This window comes from Globicephala melas, chromosome 9, assembly GCF_963455315.2.
Source record: "Globicephala melas chromosome 9, mGloMel1.2, whole genome shotgun sequence".
Classification (NCBI taxonomy): Eukaryota; Metazoa; Chordata; class Mammalia; order Artiodactyla; family Delphinidae; genus Globicephala; species Globicephala melas.
In genome coordinates, this window is record NC_083322.1 from 18588825 (window position 1) to 18608449 (window position 19625).

The following is a 19625-nucleotide window of genomic DNA, read 5'->3' on the forward strand; positions in this document are numbered from 1 at the left end:
GAAGAGAGCTTGGAGATATGGGGACAGTGGGGAAGGCGAGTGTGCCAGGAGCAGCGAGCTCCCACACCAGCCGAGGGCAGCCTCAGCTGGTGGGTGCACAGAGGAGGAACGTCACAGCTGTTCCGGCTTCCTTTCACTCAGCTGGCAGGTCTGGGCTACTTTCTAAGATGAGAAAGACCTAGGGGCTCCCAAGGAGAGTAAGCATTGAAGAATCATTCACACCCAGACAATGTTTCAAGTAAGATAAAAAAATTCTCTAACCATCACTTTCTCTTGGAGAACAGAGGAGAAAAATCAAGAAGAGGGTTGAATCGCCTTTCCTTCTTTCATTTTCGTCATTAATTTGATGGTGCTTGGTTTTGATACAGCAGAAAAAAAAAAAAAAGGCATCAAACCAACCTATCACCTGGGTCCAGGCTACTGCATACAAAACTCTCCCAAGGATTGAGATAAAAGGATTTTTTCTCCCAATCCCTGAAGAGGTCCTGTTTCGGTCAGGGAAACTTGTTGAAAACTGCAGGCAGCTGAGAAGCCATTGGCAATAGAGACAGAAAGCAATGCACATACACTTATCGAACTGTAAACTGACAAGGTCAAGACAGTAAAAATCCTACTGTTTATGTAATAGAACCCTATTAAGTGATTTTAGGGAGGGACTAGAACTTAGGAACAATCTACTTACCAAAGATTGCTGGGTATTAGTCATTCATGCATTCATTGTTTTGCAGAGTTCAATTCGACACAACCTTCCACCCCATCCCACCCTAGGCCCTTTGGAATTGACTGCATCGAAGTAAATGTTCAATCCAAACATACTGCGAAGTCCCTTTACAGTTTATATGAAAAACCAAAACCAAAGAGAAAAGAACCCTTACAACTTCTCTCCACTCAAGCATCAGTGTAGAGGAAACTAAGTCAGCTCGGAATATACAAAATAACATACCAAAGAAAGGAGTATGACCAAGGAAACAAAATGAGCAGTCCCCCGCCCCCTCCCATGGTGTACCCATTACACCGTAGTTATTTTCTTATCCTTGGTGGCTTGCTTGATGGCCGCCTGCTCGCAGATGATCTCCTTGAGCCGCTGCAGCCGCATGTTCTGGGTGGTCTGGTCTCCCACCCCCGTCTGGCTGCGGTGCAGCAACGTCAGGGCGTGGATGTACTCCAGCTCTGTGTACTTCACGCCCTGGTCCACTACCAGGTTCAGGAGTTCATCGGCCGTGTTGTACAGCATCTCGTAGTACTGCCTGAGAAAGCAAGACACAACACTGCTCACTGGCTCCGTGGTCAGCAATCTATGTGGTTTCAGTGGTAATGAATGTGCTATTTATAAACTACTTAGTTTATCTATTCAATAAACATTTATTGATCACTAGACATTGTTCTGAGCCATATGAATGTAACGGAGAACAAGACAGACATGATCTCCATCCTCTTGGAGCTCACTTCATGAGAAGTCTAAATAAAGACCCAGGGACACCTGTCATCAAGGTCTCAGTTCACGCAAGACTTTCTCCTAATTTTGCATTTGCCTCAGGAGATCAAAAGAAAGAGAAGTTGGCGTACAGAGCAAGAGAGAGAAATAACCATCTGGCAGGCATTGCCAGTAGTTTCTGTCCCATTCAATCCCTCATTCATTGACTCATTCATTGGAGGCTCTGTGAAAAATATGGCTTTCTCCATAAAGTGGGATAATAATAGTATCTCTGAAGTTACAGTACCTCTTAGGTTGTTGGGAGAATTAGTTAATCCATATAAAGTACTTAGAATGGTGCCTGACACAATTCTACCTGCTCCATAAACATTAACTATTATTACTGGAAATATATTTATAATAATGTATTAATAGTAATAGTAGCATATAATGATGAGCAAGACACAGCCCCTTTCCTCAGATAGCTCAGAGACAAGTAGGGAAAGGTAATGAAAAGCACAGAAAACTGCTAGCAAAGTTAATTTCCATGTACTGTGTCATGTAACCCTCACTACACCTAGGGAGCTATTACTGCCTTTTCTCAGATAAGAAAACTGAAGCCCAGGGAAGTTATAGGACTTGCCCAGTGTCACAAAGACATCTGTGGCTGTGACAGAATGAACCCAGGCTTCTGACTCTTAAGTCCAACACTCTTCTTCACGGACAAAGACAAGAATGTTCCAAGTGCCCGGAGTGAGGTATCAATGGTATGAATTTCCAGCAGAGGAAGGAGGAATCACACCATGTTGAAGGGAGGGGAAGGATCAAGGAAGACTTCAAATGGTGTAGGATACTGTCAGGCAGGGCTTCCAGGAAGGAAATTCTAGATTAAAGGAAAAGAAAAGAGATGAGCAAAGACAGGGAAGAGTAATCTGGTTAGCCCGGGGAGTGCAGCTGAATAGCAGAGAGTCAGGGCAAAAAGCAGTGAAGGACAGAGGTAGAGAGTCTAACAACATCAGGATAGTTAAGTCAATAAAGCACTTTAGGTCTAGATAAGTCAAGAAAGCACCTCCCATCTGGGGCCCCAAGTTCTGCTGAGAACAGAGGCACCATTCCAAGTTGTGCTTCCGGAAGGTTAATGTGACAGCAGTATGTAGGATGGTCTGGGAGGGGACCAGGTATAATTCTAGCAAAAAGGAAGGGCCTTGAGAGCCATTTGGCTCAAAGCCATTGGCCCAGGTGATGGAGAGAAGAGTAGTGCCTTCTAATGTAAGGGAAGCAGGCATTAGAGTGAACGTGCAGTGCAGAGAAAACATGAAGCTGGGAGCGAAGGACGGAGAGGGCTGCCACTTGCCAATCTTAACACCAACATGATGCCACTACAGTCCTCACCAAGTCTACTGGGCTCTGAGGCTATGACTTGCCCAGGTACTACAAATGCCCCGGGAGGTAGAGTTCAGTGCAGGCTCTGAGCCAGTGATGCTATCATAGCCAAAGGACAGAGGAGCCTCCCCAGGGACAGTTTACTTCCTCTTCTCATCCCCACAGAAAAGGTGGCTCTTCCAGGATTGAGGGGACAGAACAAGGCAGTTTGCCCAAGGCAACTTGGGGGGGGGGCGGGTGAAGGGACCTTTCAGGATCACTTGCCCCAAAATCTTGTACTATTGGACTTGGAGCCTTGGGATGTTGGATTTCTTCTTCATCAGGAACATCCTGAAAAAAAGACTATCCTATGGGAGAACTAAGCCATCTTTATGGTAAGGAATACATTCTGGGAGCTTGGTCATTTCAAGAATACTTTATAAACTGCTGCTACAAATGGGAAAGTGGCAAGAGCGCTGTCATCTTTTCACGTGGCTAGTTCATTTTCCTGCTTTGCTAAGCCGCCTTTTCCAATTAACACTCTTTTTTTTTTTTTTTTTTTGCGGTACGCGGGCCTCTCACTGTTGTGGCCTCTCCCGTTGCGGAGCACAGGCTCTGGACGCGCAGGCTCAGTGGCCATGGCTCACGGGCCCAGCCGCTCCGCGGCATGTGGGATCTTCCCGGACCGGGGCACGAACCCGTGTCCCCTGCATCGGCAGGCGGACTCTCAACCACTGCGCCACCAGGGAATCCCTAACACTCTTTTTTTTTTTTTTTTTTTTTTTGGTACGCGGGCCTCTCACCGCTGTGGCCTCTCCCGTCACGGAGCACAGGCTCCGGACGCGCAGGCTCAGCGGCCATGGCTCACAGGCGCAGCCGCTCCGCGGCATGTGGGATCTTCCCGGACCGGGGCACGAACCCGCGTTCCCTGCATTGGCAGGCGGACTCTCAACCACTGCGCCACCAGGGAAGCCCCCTAACACTCTTTTTAAATGGGGGAAATAATGCTCTTTTATGACTACTTCCTAAATGGTGGCAGGAATAGCAGGTGCTCGTCTTAAATTGGAGAGTTTTTGAGTTACTCCTGGCAGCAAATAGCTCAACATCCTTGTGTAAACGGTCTTCTTGGGGCTAGTCTTCTGTAGTGGTTTCAAACGAGTGTTCACTCTAACCTCATGGGACCACGTATTTAGGAATCACTGGTCAACGGTAACTTTGAACATAGACAGAGGTACTTCTGAAAGAATAAGTGAATGAACTCTGACTTCCAGAGGTCTTGAAGCCCAACATTAGCTACAGTCAAGAATTGTTTTGAAGCTTCATGTTAGCATAAAACTCATGTGAACTATTCCTCCTCCACAATACCTCTGCTGGAATTAAAAAAATACTATTTGTAGGAAAAACTTGCTGCTGTAGGAGAGTGCATCACATTTAATCCATGGCTTCACATGTCCCCTGGCACACCTTGGCTTCCTCCCCCATACCAGCCCCAGTTTTCAGAAACGAGGCCCTACATCCTCTGATTCCTCTTACCTTAGATGCACAGTTGAGGGAGACAGCTGTCCATTTAGGAAACTACTAAACAAATGTTCAAAACACTGTTCAAGAAAAATACATGTTTGAATCTAGAATTGTCACATGGAATGAGAGAGAACTGGGGGCTCATGGTTCTTTCAAAGCTAGAAAGGACTTGATAGCTGCAGTTCCAGAATGGTGATTCTCTAACTAGAGTTACTGGGAACTTATGAAAAGTACAGATTCCTGAGGTCCCATCCCCAGATACTGTGATTTGCAAAGGTTTGGAACCAGCCAGGACTCTGAGCCAGAGTTTGTTTGATGGGGGAATAGTTACAGACCCATTCCCATCTGCTTGAGCCAAGGATCTAAAAGCATTAGGGAAGAAGACAGAAGCAGTAAGTGGGGTTGTGATGCTTTTCGCTGAGATTAAACCAAAAGAATTGGGTTTCTTTGTATTATGATGTTGATATTTTCATCATTCATTTTAAGAAGTAACGCTGAACCCATTAGACCAAACGAAATTGGATTTCTTTTGAAAAATCTGATGAATTGTTTCCAGGGATACTGGCTGGTTTTCTACAGAGACCGCTGTTCCATGCTGGGAGCAGACACCAAAACAAAGATGCCTGGATTTCTAGACCTGGAGCCTGCAGCGTGATAAGTGATAAAGGGCACGCCACTTAAGTCCTTAATGTTTCAATATCCTCTGTGCAATGAAGACCTTTATAAATCCCAGGATGACACTCTGAAGTGGACTGAGAGACTAAAAGAGTCCTCAAGAGCCTCAGATGAACAGTGCCCCAGAATTGCAAAGCTGAGTTATTAAACAAAATTGACAGGTAACTGATGGTGTATTTTCTATAGTTAGGGGAAAAAAATCCCCATAACCATGATGATATATTAGATCATAAAGAAACATAGATATTTAAGACAGAATGCAATTCATTCATCTTTCAGAAGAGTACCTAGGAGCAAAGACTATACTAAATCAGCATAGCAACAGTTGTACTTGGAGGTGGAGAAAGGGTGCTACAAGGTGCTCTAAGGAGAAAATATTTAGGAAAATGCCTCAAACTACACAATTAGAATGAGCTTCCATGGTAAACACTGACACGCTGAAATGAACATGTAACCCAACTGGAATAAATAATTTAAACACTGACACACTGAAATGAACATGTAACCCAACTGGAATAAATAATTTATCAGGTCCCAGGGAAATGAAAGCTTGATCTTTATCATCACACATTAAAAGAGCAGCCATGGCTTCCAGGGCACCACATTTTATATGAGATAGCACTTGACTTAGCTGCCTGGATGGGACCAGTGAACACGTATTTGATTTAAGCCTTTTTTGGCTCATGACTTGTAGAGCAAGTTTCTTCATAGCCTGTGATATTCAGGGTCCAGTTGCTAGACGTGGACCAAATATCCCATTCCAGAAACCAGAGATCCATGTCCCCCTTAGGGATGGAAATTTCTGTGAGGAGGTGGTTCTTCCCTGTGGTTTCTCTCTCCCTTTGCTGTGGGCCTTTGGGCAGAGTTCCCAAAGTGGAGAGGGAGGGGAGTGCAGAGATAGAAAAGTGATGTCACATAGACTGGTCTCACAGTCTATAACACGACAACGTTTAAATTTTGTTCGGGTCCAAACAGATAATTTTCTCATATCTTCCTCATGTTTCCTTTATCCACAGACTGTTCTTCCTTGTGTTTTTATCTTCTTATTTTACTTCAATGGTATTGCACTGCAACTTTTTCTCCCCAGTGATTCTATCTGAAAACATTCATACCAGTAAGGATACGAAGGACATTTTGATAAGTTGGGCAGATCTTCTTTTTAAAGCGTAAAAATAAAGTTTATTTTGTTTTTCTGTGATTGGAAAATTAAGACACGTGTCATATAAGATATACAGACTATACAGAAAGATTAAGCGGAAAAAAAATTACTCATATCATTCCATCATAAAGACATACCACATTTTGGCATTTCCTTCTAGATTTTTTTCCCCCACATGTAGTAGCCTACCAATTTCTTTCTTATAGTTGAAATATTTCGGCTGACACACTATTGGACACTTCGGTTGTTTCCAATTTAAAAAACTTGCTTTCCTGAGGACAGATTTCCAAAGCAGAATTAGTCAAAAGATAAGTATATGTTTTAGGACTTCGGCAATGCCACCAAATTGCTTTCTAAAAAACTTGTATCAATTTATCTTCATACCAACAGCACATGACAGCACCTAGCCCCTCATATTCTTTTTTTTTAATTAATTAATTTTTGGCTGTATCGGGTCTTCGTTGCTGCGTGCGGGCTTTCTCTAGTTGCGGCGAGCGGGGGCTACTCTTTGTTGTGGTGCGCAGGCTTCTCATTGCAATGGCTTCTCTTGTTGCGGAGCACCGGCTCTAGGCATGTGGGCTTCAGCAGTTGTGGCACGCAGGCTCAGTAGTTGTGGCGCACGGGCTTAGTTGTTCCACGGCATGTGGGATCTTCCCAGACCAGGGATTGAACCCATGTCCCCTGCACTGGCAGGAAGATTCTTAACCACTGCACCACCAGGGAAGGCCCCCCTCACATTCTTTTAATTTATATGAGGTTGAACAATTTTTTATCTACGTATCAGTTTTTAACGTACATGGGTATGCACACATGTATAAGCAAATTGTCGATATCTTTGTATCTTTTGCGTATTAGTGTTTTTCTTACTTCTATTTCAGAGCGCTTCATAAATTTTTACAGGTACGAAGCAAGGAGTGCTCTAGTCTCTCATCCCTGGTTCTCCCTCCCACTTTGCCATACTCAAAGTTATCACTGTATCTCTAAAAGCTACTGGAAACAGATTCAGTTCTCTTCTTTGTCAAGTGAGGGAAGAAAGCCCTAATAAGACCAGTTATTCCCAAGCCAGGCACGCCTCATTCCTATACCTGTAGGAGGCGCATAAAGTCTGCGTGTGGGGATGAAAGGAAGGCACTGACTGGGGGACTGTTCACTGACTGGGGGACTGTTCACAGCTCCTCCATCTGTCCCCCTCTACTGGATGGTGTTCAGATTCCTAGATCCCCAAATGGAAACTACATTTTCCACAGATATACAGCTATGTCACAGGCTAGGTTTTAGAATTCGTCTTGATCGTAGTAATAGTTAACAGTAATGTTGAACTTTTAGATGCATTAACGTATTCAACCCTTTGAAGTAGCTTCTGAGATCACCTACATTTTACAGATAAGCAAACTGAGTTTTAGAGAGTGTGAGTCATTTGTTCAAGGCTTCAAAATGAAGGACTCTGAACCCTATACTTGCTCTAAAGTCACTGTAATACAGAAATATTTGAACCTGTAAAAAGCGGAAGTACTAATTACAAAGGATACTTGTCTAGCTAATTCATTTTTAGTCAGGATTTAGGAAATATGAATTAAATAAAATTCACATTCAACTCTGCCTTCCATTGTAATGGAACAAACTACTATTGTGGCAATTCAAAATTCATTTATACAATTCACAGTAATATTTGAATAACACTGGATTTGATCTGAGAATTCACTGCTCTAAACCAAATAATGAAATCATGTTGTATATTCAGCATTCAAGAGTTACAGGAGGGCTTCCCTGGTGGTGCAGTGGTTGAGGGTCCGCCTGCCAATGCAGGGGACACGGGTTTGTGCCCCGTGTCGGGAGGATCCCACATGCCACGGAGCGGCTGGGCCCGTGAGCCATGGCCGCTGAGCCTGCGCGTCCGGAGCCTGTGCTCCGCAACGGGAGAGGCCACAACAGTGAGAGGCCCGCTTACCGCAAAAAAAAAAAAAAAAAAAAAAAAGTTACAGGAAAGACTTTTGGCTTTTTCATTCTGTCACCTCTCTCTACTTCTCCCTTTTTGCCCCTCCAATCTGGTAATGGACAAGGTGCCCTTTCTTTCCAAAAGTTGGCTGCCTTTCTGATTCATTACTTCCTCGAGGAAGGGGGATAATTAAGTCATTTCATTGTGAAGACTTTCTCATCTAGTCCTTCCCGAGATAACGATAGTATTAATGTCAATAAGAGAATTAGGCTCTGAAGCTGACTTAAAATGTAAGTTTCAAAGGAAGAAAAATTTACGTGAATATAACTTAGCATCGACTGTAGCCCCCCAAATTCTTTTTAGCCAATAGTTGCAACATTATGAGCAATTTAATAAAAACCCAGGAGTTGATGGGTCACAAAATTGTCAGATAAAACATTCAACTCCTGTTTTCTCTACTCACTCAATGGTATACATGGTAATAAGCAGGGAGATGGAAAGAGAAAAGAAAGGAACTGAATAACCCATAAACCAGATAATCATCCCATGAATAACTGAGAGGTAGTTACAGCAGAAGGACTGAGAGAAGTAAATACCCAAGAGATCAGCTAAGCTCAGATTCTGGTTAAGTCTTTCATTCCTCCCTAACTAGCTGTGTGACCTTGGACAATTGCTGTCAGCTTTTCGAATCTCTGCCTCCCCCCACGTGAAAAACAGAGGTTACAGCAGATGCTATTTTAGCACTGGCATTAAAACCTTTACAGCATCCTCTGCTTAGTCCTTTAAAATCACGGGCTTCTAGCAGAATTAGTTGATGCTGACTTTCCCTAAGCTATGGGAGGCAAGATGCAGTAGTGATTGATTCGAAAACATTCTGAACAAGTGTAAACTTAGCTCGGATGTGCCTTCCAGACCAGCGATAAACGGATGGTAATTCTGTGTGTCAGAAGAATAAATTAGTTTATTAAAAAATATAACATAATTGCTCTCATTTGTCTTCCCCTTAAAAGAGCTTAGAGTTTATTACAGACATGATTGAAAATTCTAATTTGAAAGAGTTGAAGTTATTTCCATTTCAGGAATGAGAAAACTAAGGTAGAGAAAAGCTAAATAATTTTCAGAGCATCAGTGGCAGAATTAGATTCGTATTCTATATGGGGATAGTTATTAACACTCCTTACAAGAAGTTGTGCAGGTCTTTTGTTCTCACCAGGACAGTCTGAAGAGAGGTAAAGAAGGCCAAGGTAAAGAAGGGTGAAGAGAGGTAAAGAATGGTCTTTAGAAAACAACAGTGCATAAATTCCCTCAGCTGGTGGCAGCAGAAACCCATTCAAGAGGTAAAGAGAGCCCGGGAGTCTGCTGCTGTCAGGCTTGCAGAGGCTTCTTTGATGGGTCGTCTACCTACATTTTCTCTGTATAATGAGGCACACACACCACTGCCTCCATCAATGGCACCCATGCTTAAACCGCCGTGCTTCAGCAGGACTAGGGGCGGGGTGGCAGTGGCTCTCCAGGGGAGATGTTAAAATTTAAAGTCAGCTGCCTTCATTCCTCTCAGTAACGGACCCCGATTTTTTTTTTTTTTTGGCGGTACGCAGGCCTCTCACTGTTGTGGCCTCTCCTGTTGCGGAGCACAGGCTCCGGACGCGCAGGCCCAGCGGCCATGGCTCACGGGCCCAGCCGCTCCACGGCTTGTGGGATCTTCCTGGACCGGGACACGAACCCGTGTCCCCTGCATCGGTAGGCAGACTCTCAACCACTGCGCCACCAGGGAAGCCCCGGACCCTGATATTTTTGATAGCAGTGGCCAGAGCCTTGCTTTATTTCTCTTCAGAAAATAAAACCACTCAAAGGAATTCCTCTGAGAACCAGCCCTTTTGTGATGATGACCCTCTCCCCAGCTCAGTTACACTTGCTGATATGGGAAGAAGATGTCTTTTTGTTCCCTTCGCTGGAAATTCTGCTCCCCAACTTTGGAACACATTCTGAATTTATAAATATCTGTGGTTAGAATTTTCTCCTCAACAACTTAAGGATTCACATGTCACTCTCTGCTACATCAGATAATTTTTTAAATTAAGTTTTCTAAAACAGGGCTAGAGGAAGAGCTGCATTTTAAATTCAGTACAATTAAAACTGTGTCTCTTTGGTCTGGCACTGCCTTTGGTCAAACCCCATTTGTATGAATAATTATTCAGTCCATTAAGAAGTCTGCTCAACTCCTTCTCCCATTTTGAAGGTTTTAATAAATAGTGATCGGGCACATTTTTGTTTGCACTTGCCAAAGCAATTCTGATGAAGTCATCTTCTGATGTTATCAAATAATGAAATATGAAAGAGTGAATAGAATTATCCTCCTGTTCTGTGACTTTTTTATTTACGTCCTTCATTTTACTTTCATAATTGTGTTTGTCTCATACTCCTGTAAATGCTCTTTTGATTATCAAAAGGTGAGTCCAGGTTAAGGAGAGCTATGCTGTGCTGAATATCACTTAAGAGAGTCTTTTCCATTAAAAAAATATAATTTATTGAATATCACTTTAGAGTCTTCTCAATTAAAATAATAATTTATCTAATATCATAGGTGGATAAAAGGACATGGTATTATGCACTTTGGTGGCCTCAACACTACAAACTGTTTACCAATTAGCACAAGGCCCTTGTATTGGATATTATCTATATTTCTCAGACTAACAATCCGGGAAATAACTGCTGAGATATGCTGAATAAAAATAATTCAAAGGCCCTATGGTTTTCTCAGTTTTAAGTAATGAAATGGAATGATCAACTTTTCAATAAATAATGCAAAGGATCTCTTCAAAGGAAAACCCAGTATTATTATTACTAATGCTTAGGAAGCTCTAATAACATTTTAAATGCTAATATAATATACAAAGGTATAGTCCTTGATTTCAAGAAGCTTTTTTTTTTTTTAATCTATACTTAAAAAAAAAAAAAAAATCCAATCCAGGCCCAGATCAAAGGTCTCTAAGACACCAGGCAAATGTTTTAATTTAAAGTAAAATAAGTCCTGGGCTTGCTAGCCAGCCTGCCTGCTAATTGTGCTACTCTCTTTCGGTACATGAGAAAGAAGAGCTGAAGGGCCCTAGACAAGGTACAGAAACCAAGGTTTCTGCTTCAAGTGATGGAGAAGTGAAGCGGTAACAGGTGCTGGGTTACTGTATTTATAAGATGGAGATTCTTCTCTACCTGTAGTGCTTGGGGAGAAGGGTCAGTGAGGATAGGCATGGACTGTCTGGTCTGATGGGAGACCATGCCCATTAGACTATTAAGCCGATGAGGCCAGGATGATGGATTGATTCTGGTAAGTGCCAGTTAGTTGTATTCTTTAGCTACTGACTCTGACCCTAGCCAGCTACCTCACCAGTGTGTCAAAGACAAAAACTCAGTGAAGCTGAATGGACAGTTCACTGCAAGCCATTATCCCTGCTGGGGGCTTAAGATGCAAAGATTGCTATTCAGCCAGCAGTCCGCTGAGTTACTCAAACCCTGACTCCTTACCCTTTGGTCCTAGGCAGAGACCCTACTATGCTGCTCACTTTTGTTACAGGAAATTTCTCTACTTTGCCAAGACAAAAGACTGTATCTTTTAGGACTGAAGGGCCAGAAGGGAAAACGGTTTTGGCAGAGGGACCAAAAAATCAGGGGATTATTTGAAAATATGAGCATATGCCAATCAGTAGGTCCCAACGGCAAACACTCGAGGGGGTATTTACTAAACCCTTAGGTTATTTATGAAAGGGAGAAAAGCTAAACAAACCAAAGCTACAAAATGGGCCACCTGAGATTCACAGACATGTGACTCAGAACGGATGTCAATTAGAAAAATAATAGACTAAATCAGAAGGAGCTAATGGAAATATGTACCATAACCAGCAGGGTTTAATTAAAGACCCAAATACTCTGACAAACATGATGGATAGCTTTGGATAGCAATATGAATTTGGTGGATGTAAAGACCACTGTGGCTGGTATATATTTGGATGTCAGTGAACCATTTTATACAGTGCCTCTAAAAAACTGTAACTAGCAAAATGAATTTATTCTGAATGGCTACTCCTGATAGGACACAGACTGCAAAACAAACAAAGGATAACAATGAAGGCAAATCAAATTCAGAGGAGAAAGCATCTACTGAATGCTAAGGACACTGCTGTGTAACAGTGATCTCACCTAATACTTTAATTAATGTGCAAGAACTACAAAGAGTGCTGAAAAGGTCAAATGTTACTAAGTGGGGAAAGGCCGGGAACAGCAACAAAGTAATAGAAATAATGTAAAGGACACCAGAGAATTTAGAATTATGGGCAGCTGATAACGAAAGGAGATTTATCTTAGAAAAACCCAAGTGAATATGTCTGGAAGAAATTATGATCTCCTATATTCAATAGTTGGGAGAAACTTTAGAACAGGACTGGTAAAAATGGTCCATGAGGGTGTGCGGGGGGGTAAGGGCCTTGAACCAGGGCATTTTTTTTACTTACTGTTAAAAAAGTACCCGTTATAGGGCAAGAAGGTGATGATAATCCCTGCCTTTGTTGTGCTTCCTAGTTCTGTGTTGCTTTATACTATAATCCACTTGAAATAAATCAGAAAAGAGTATCAAATGGGATTAAAGGGACAGAAGACTGGAGGAAAATAGAAGATTAGAAGAGATTCAGTCCAATTTTTGCTCAAATGTCAGCTTATCAGTAAGTGAGGTTTTCCCTGACCACCTTAGGTAAAATGATACCTGGCCCATCCTCATCAAGCTTTGTCCTTTTGCTTAGCTTCTTTTCTTTTTAGCCTTCATCCCCATCAGAAGATAGATATATTTCCAAAATATATTTTTAACATATATGTGGTATATTTAAAAAACTATGTGCATATAAACACACAAACACAATTAGAGACACAGCATAATACAGTGGTTAAGATCATGGACTCAGGAGTCAGGGGCCTGGGTTTGAATCTCAGTTCCGCCTCTTACTATTTGTGTGTTCTTGGGCAATTTATTAAACTCTCTGTGCCTTATTTTCTTCATCTGAGAAAGGAAAAAGTACATGAGGTTGTTACAAGGATCAAATAATGAAGAACAGTGGCTGGAACAGAGTAAATGTTATGTAAGCATTTATTACATAAATTAATGTCTGCCTCCCATCCTAGAATGCAGGCTCTCTGAGGGCAGGGTTGGATTCTGTACCATTCATTGTTAACCCCCTGGGCATCTAGTGAGTGGTGAATAAATGAAAAGGAAAGAATGAATGAGAGAGCCAACAGTCAGTAAATTTCATTAAGTGATAGACCCCAAGATAAAAAAGCAGTCAATGATCCTTTGACCTTGGGAAGGGAGGAACTATGAATAACACAGGTTCTCTGTGTAACAGGCTAAGGGGTATTATTCTGATGTAATTCTGAGGGGGCAATGTGGATGTTTGGGATAACTGGTTGCAGCTGAAAAAGGGGAGGGCACAGAGGGAAGACATCTGTTTTTGGCTAGTCATCTGCAATCCTCCCCAACTCTTCTTTCATTCGCTGGCAGAATTAGACATGAATCCCGTATCATTTACTTAACCTGTTTGACCTAAGAAATTTCTTAGCTTGTCTGAACTTCAATTTCTTCATTTATGCAATAGGGTAGATAATATAACATCACAGGGCAGGTTTGAGGATTAAATCAAACAACATGGTAGAATACCTGCTCTGTAAAAATGGTAAAAAAAAAAAAAAAAAAAAAAGCAAAAACAACAACAAAAAAACCACAGGCAACTTTTATTGTACCAGCCACATATATATTCTCTCTTTGGAACCTACTTTACCATAATTGTGTGAGGCATCCTATCCTCCACATTGAAATGACTTTTTATTAATCTTTTCCTGTCGACTCTTGGCTCAAAAGAGGGGTTTCTTTTCTAGCCTTTTTTTCCCTTTCTTTCTAAGATTGGCCTTATGCTTTTAATCCCAATCCCTCCCATTGCCCTTAGGATCCTGCTGGAGTTTTGCTTTCAACTCCTGTATCTAGTATCTACCCCTTTCACAGGTTCTTTCATGTCTGCCTTCAAATATCCTTGTTTCTCATATCTGGACAAAAACAAAACCAAACAAGAAACTCTAAGCCCTTCACGCAATCCTGTGTCCACTCTATGTCTCATCTCGTCTCTATTCTCTCTTTCATTGTCAAATTTCTCAAAAAAATCATTTGTATTTGCCATCCTTCAAAAGCCTCCACTTTGTCTGAAACTATATTCAAAAAGGTCACTGATGACATCCTAGCAGACAAACACAGTGGTCTTTCCCCTTGACAGTTTCCATCCTGGACTCACCGTTCCTGGAGCCACGTGGTTCAGGCTCCTTCCCCAGCTCCCTGAGTTCCTTCCTTCCCTTTAAAGGCTCCTATTCTGTCTGCCCACTGCAGGCCTTCCTCCCAGTCAGGGGCTCGCCCTGCTCTTTGTTCTTCTCTCTCTGCTTCCAAAAGTCTCTATATGAGATGGTTTCTCTCTCATGATCTGGTCTCTGAATAGATCAAAGCTTCATTTTCACTGATTTGCAGACATTTCTATCAGATGCCCTTATCAGGTGGCCTCCCTAACTTGCAAGTTTTGCTTCACAGCACTATAGTTTGCAAAACCTCTGGATGTCAGTGTCACTTTTGAGTCTTCGCTCTTTATTTCTTTGCCTGATGATCACTAGGTCTATCAGTGCAACATCTTATATATTCATTTCTTCTTACCAATCTCATTATCATAGATCTTAACTATTTAAACTCCTACCTGCGTCTCTCACAATCACTAAGTCCTCCTAGGTTAATCTTCTCCAGTTCTACGTGCATCAGATCACTATTCTGTGTTAAAACAACAACAACTTGTGTATTCACTAGTGCCAATAGGATAAAGTCCGAACTCCTAACACTGACATCCAAAGCCTTGGATTTGGTGCCAATCCCACCCTTTTTCCCCACTTTTCTCCTCTATCAACCTTCTATTGAAGCCAAACTGAGCTATCAATGCCCCTTGAACATATTTAGTTCTTTTTGGCTCTGGGTTTGTGTATTCAAAGCCTAACCTTCAAGATTGCTGAAACCCCTATCCTCTATGAAGGACGCTATCCTAAGCCATTTCTTCCTTCTCTGTTACTTACGGATGCGTCACCCATTTAACATGTATCATCCACAGTAGGATCTGTTTATTTAAAGTACAAAACAAAACAGAGCAACTAAGATTCTTCTGGAACTAGAAGTGTAATTTTTAAAAAAGGTATCGGGGTATTGAGTTACTACCTGTGTGAACTTGCAAAAGTTACCTCTCTGGGCTTCAGTTTCCTCAACCATGAAATGAGGATACTGACAATATCCACCTCATAGGGTTGTCAGGAGGATTAAACTAGTTAATATCTGTAAAGTGCACATAATACATAAGCGTTTGTTAAATAAACAAAATAAAAGGGACAAAAAGCATACAGTGCAAAGTCTCTCTCCTACTTCTGTCCCTTAGCCATCCACCCTGTTTCCTTTCCTGGAGACAATCGCTGTTACAAAGTTTCCAGGGTATCCTTTCAAATACATTTTATATTCAATACATATACAAGCATAGTTGTGTGTGAGTGCACACGCACGTGTACGTATGTGTGTGTGAGCACGCGTGTGTATGTACCCACACACAGCACACATATTTAAAGAGAAGTGGTGTTTACATGCTCTTCTACAACTTGCTTTTTCCACTTAATATACCTTAGATGTGGTTCCATTTCAGTACATATCAACCTGCCTCATTCTTCTTAATAGCTGCAGAGGATTCAATTATATGGATGTACCATAATATATATTTATTATCTTCTCCCAGAATGCAGCCTTCTTGATGACAAAGACTGTGTCTTATGACTCCCTGTAGCGTCCTCAGTGCTTATACAGTACCTTTCAAAATTCTTTTTTTGTTTATCTGCTCAACAAATATTTAAGCATCAATTATGCACCAGGTAGTATATTGTAGGCACTGTGGATGCAGAAAAGAGTAAAACACAGTCCTTGCTCTCTGGAGATGCAGAGTCTGGTGTGACACTGGCCACGTATTTACAGTAATGTGACAGCAGCTCTAATACAGGTACAAACGAGACAATCTAAGATCACCGAGAGGAAGGGCTGTGTACTTTTTAGATCAGTCAGGGGAGGCTTTTTTGAGGAGGTGTTACGAGGAGGCAAACATGAGGGAAGGAAAGAACTCTTAGAAGTAAGGGAGGCAGAATGTGTGAAGTGGGTGGGAAGGTAGGAAGAATATGGTATTTGGGGGGAACTACAAATGGTTTATCCCTCCCCAGAGTGCAACGGGTGTGTGGAGGGGGAAGGAGGGATGAGAGGTTAGCAAGGTAAGCTAGACCAGATGATAGCGGACCTTGTGCGTCACAGTAAAGACTGGACTTCGTGGGTGGATCGAAGAAAGGGATGCAGGGTGTGACTGTTTTAGAGCTGTTAGCCTTTTGTTTTGCTCAGGTTATTAAGACAAAACTATTATCATCTATTATTACCAGGATTCAATAAAAGAAGGTATTTTAATACTCCTCAAGCAGGAAAGAAAGAATCTCAGAACAAAAGGGACATGTTTTCCTTTATGAGAGACTCACAAACTCACTAGACTGTCATTATTTTCCTCATTTTCCTAAGGAAGACAACAGCGGTCTAGCTTCAGTTTCCACGCTGACATTTGGGAACCAAAGCTGTAGTTGATGGGGAGGAATCTGAAGAGAGGAGTTTTGGAAGAAGTCAGACATGATGACAACTGGGTTTTAGAAAGACCTCTCCACGTCTTTCTGTAGGTGGAGGACGGACAGTTGGAGAAGCTAGAGAGCCTTCAGGCTGTCGGACTACCCAGCTTCTCCTTGGTTTGCTCAGATTCTCCTCTATCAGGCCATATCCATCTTCCAGGTTTCCTCACAACTCCTGTTCCCAAGCTTGTAGCTGAACAAAATCAACCTCAAAGAGAGAGAAGGGCGCCAATACCTTGATAGGAAAATCCAGGCCCTCACCTCTAGTAGCTTTTGTTCAGGTCACGACTGGCATGAACTACTACAATACCCACTGCCGGGCTGAGATGAGGCAGAGAGGAAAGGGAAGACAGGCAGTAACAACAGGAGAAAGCAGGAGGGATACCTTGTACCAGAAGCTACCTTCTATCCCTACTCCTCCACTCGTCTGGTTGAGGGAGCTCAATGTGAGGGAGAGAGGATTTAAGACACTTACTGTAAGGTCGGATCTTAACAAACGGCACCGCGAAACAGAGGAAAGCTTCAAGTGAGCTTTATTAGGGAGCGCTCCCGGGCGAGGTTCACTGGTCCGAGAGAAAGGGGCCAGAGAAGTCGCAGCCGGGCGAGGGTTGGGCAAGATTTTATAGGGGAAGAAGGGAAAGGGGTGTGGTGAATCTGGGAGGGCGCAGGGTATTCCTTATTTGGTGGTCTTTTCGGGTATCCTGGGGGACCGATAGTCCCGCCCCTCGAAAGGCGGGAAGGCTGGGCCGGGGCGGGGTGGGGAGTCCCCAGGTCAGTTCCTGGAACTGGGTGGTCCGGAAAGTCTCCAGGTCAGTTTCTGGAACTGGGTGGTCCGGAGAGTTTCAGTCTGATGCAACCTGTGAATCTGATTGCGTTCCCCTGCCTCGGGCCAGTTGGCCTTACACTTACAATTACATATAAAATCATAAATTAGGAGGAAGGTCACTATGTTGTTTAATCTCTTGACAACCACACACATTAGGCTTGATAACCTTAGTTGGCAGATAAATAGAGGGTCTGAGAAGAAGGTCAAGTTCTCCATGAGACTGACCCTAGATTCAGACCCTGGCCCTTTGGATTCTCTACTGTAGTTGTGGGGAGCTTCTGGGAACACTGGTACAGGGAGCCTCATATTACATAGCAAGAATTGGCTGGCACTAGGTTCTTAGTTTATAATCGGGATTTGAGTTCCTAGAGGGTGTCTGGAGAAAAATGAGACATAATAGGATAAAATTAACCATAGGAAAATTCATTCTTAGAGTCAGCAGAGAAAATCAGGCCTTGAGGGATGGAATAGCAATTTTTTTAAACTGACCCTTTCCATTAAAAAGACTAATAGTAAGACTGATCAACAATGCCTTTCTCCTAAGTCTGTATATATAAAGAAAAGGGCCTTTGATGGGGAAAATACATATAGCATTTGCATTCCTTTTTTAGGAAGAAAAAAGTATCACATTTGAAAAACCTCCCAGAAAGGGCAAGTTCTGAGAGAAAGGTCTTTGAGTATGCTTAATACTTCTATTTAAATGCTAATGCTAACCTATAGCTCTGGACCACACAGAAACTAGAGTTTTCAAAGAGCAGAAAGTGAATTTAAAATGAAAACTTAATTTCTGGAATAAAAGATTTTCTTAAAATTTCTGCAGAGAAGCTAACACACAGAGTCTTGTGACAGGAATACCCCTCTGATCAGAATGGAAACCAGCCGATGACACAGCAGGTGAGTTTAGTGGCTGAGTGAGGGCTGCCTCCATTGTAAATGGGAGTCTCCCCTCAAAAGGTTTGTCTTTGCAGGTCAACGTCTGTCACAAACTGTGCCTGCCCAGAGGTGGTGCTTTTCCCCCCTCCCTTGTAATGGCCCGTGCTAAAGGGAGTGCTGGTGTTTGGAAGGGAAGCTGGAGACCAAGACAGGAGAAGCATGAGGCCTGGGGTCAGGTGGCCCAGAATAGCCGGGAGGACACAGAGTGCACAGCGAGGGGCTCCTGAGAGGTTCAGTATTGCTTTACTTCCCATGGGAACTAACAGTAGTGAATGCAGTGACTGAGGCCCTGAGTGCTGAGGAAACGTCTGTCCTGAAATCAGAGTTCGCAGAGGCTGGGACACCCACATGGCTGCATGGTGGCTGTGCAGGGAACCGAACTCAGAAAAATAAAATCAACCAAAATCAGGAAATACCTGTCCTGGGGGTAGTGACTAAGAAAGGGGTACAAGGAGGCTTCTGGGGTGATTCTAATATTCTCTGCTTTTATCTTGGTGATGGTTATCTGAGTGTATTCACTTTGTAAAAAGTAATCAAGAGCTCCCCTGGTGGCGCAGTGGTTGAGAGTCCGCCTGCTGATGCAGGGGACACGGGTTTGTGCCCGGGTCCGGGAGGATCCCACATGCCGCGGAGCGGCTGGGCCCGTGAGCCATGGCCGCTGGGCCTGCGCGTCCGGAGCCTGTGCTTCGCAACGGGAGAGGCCACAGCAGTGAGAGGCCCGCATACCACAAAAAAAAAAAAAAAAAAGTAATCAAGCTGTATAGTTAAGATTTGTAAAGTTTACTGTCTGTATATTATACTTCAATAACAACATATTACCTTTCTTTTCTCGCTTCTCTCCCTACTCCAAACAAAAAAGAAAAGACAAAGAGAGCAGGCAATAGGCCAAGTGTTGGAGTGGGTACCTGGGTTTTTAATTCAGTCTCATATCCTAACATTAAGACAACTGCTAACTTTATGAACCTTGAAAACATCCTAACTAAAAGAAGCTCATCACAAAAGATCACATGCTGTATTTATATGGTACATCCAGATTAGGCAAATC

General features: G+C 42.7%; 1 protein-coding gene across 2 annotated transcripts in view; it reads right to left on the reverse strand.

Annotated features, from left to right (window-relative positions):
- Positions 1-371: 371 nt before the first annotated feature.
- Positions 372-19625, reverse strand: part of EXOC4 (exocyst complex component 4) — an 807055-nt gene continuing 787801 nt past the window's right edge. For both annotated transcript variants that reach the window (XM_030853847.2, XM_060305296.1), the window contains one exon: positions 372-1247. In XM_030853847.2, coding sequence (XP_030709707.1) covers positions 1010-1247 — 238 coding nt within the window. In that variant the 3' untranslated portion in view covers positions 372-1009. The remainder of the gene's footprint in view (positions 1248-19625) is intronic.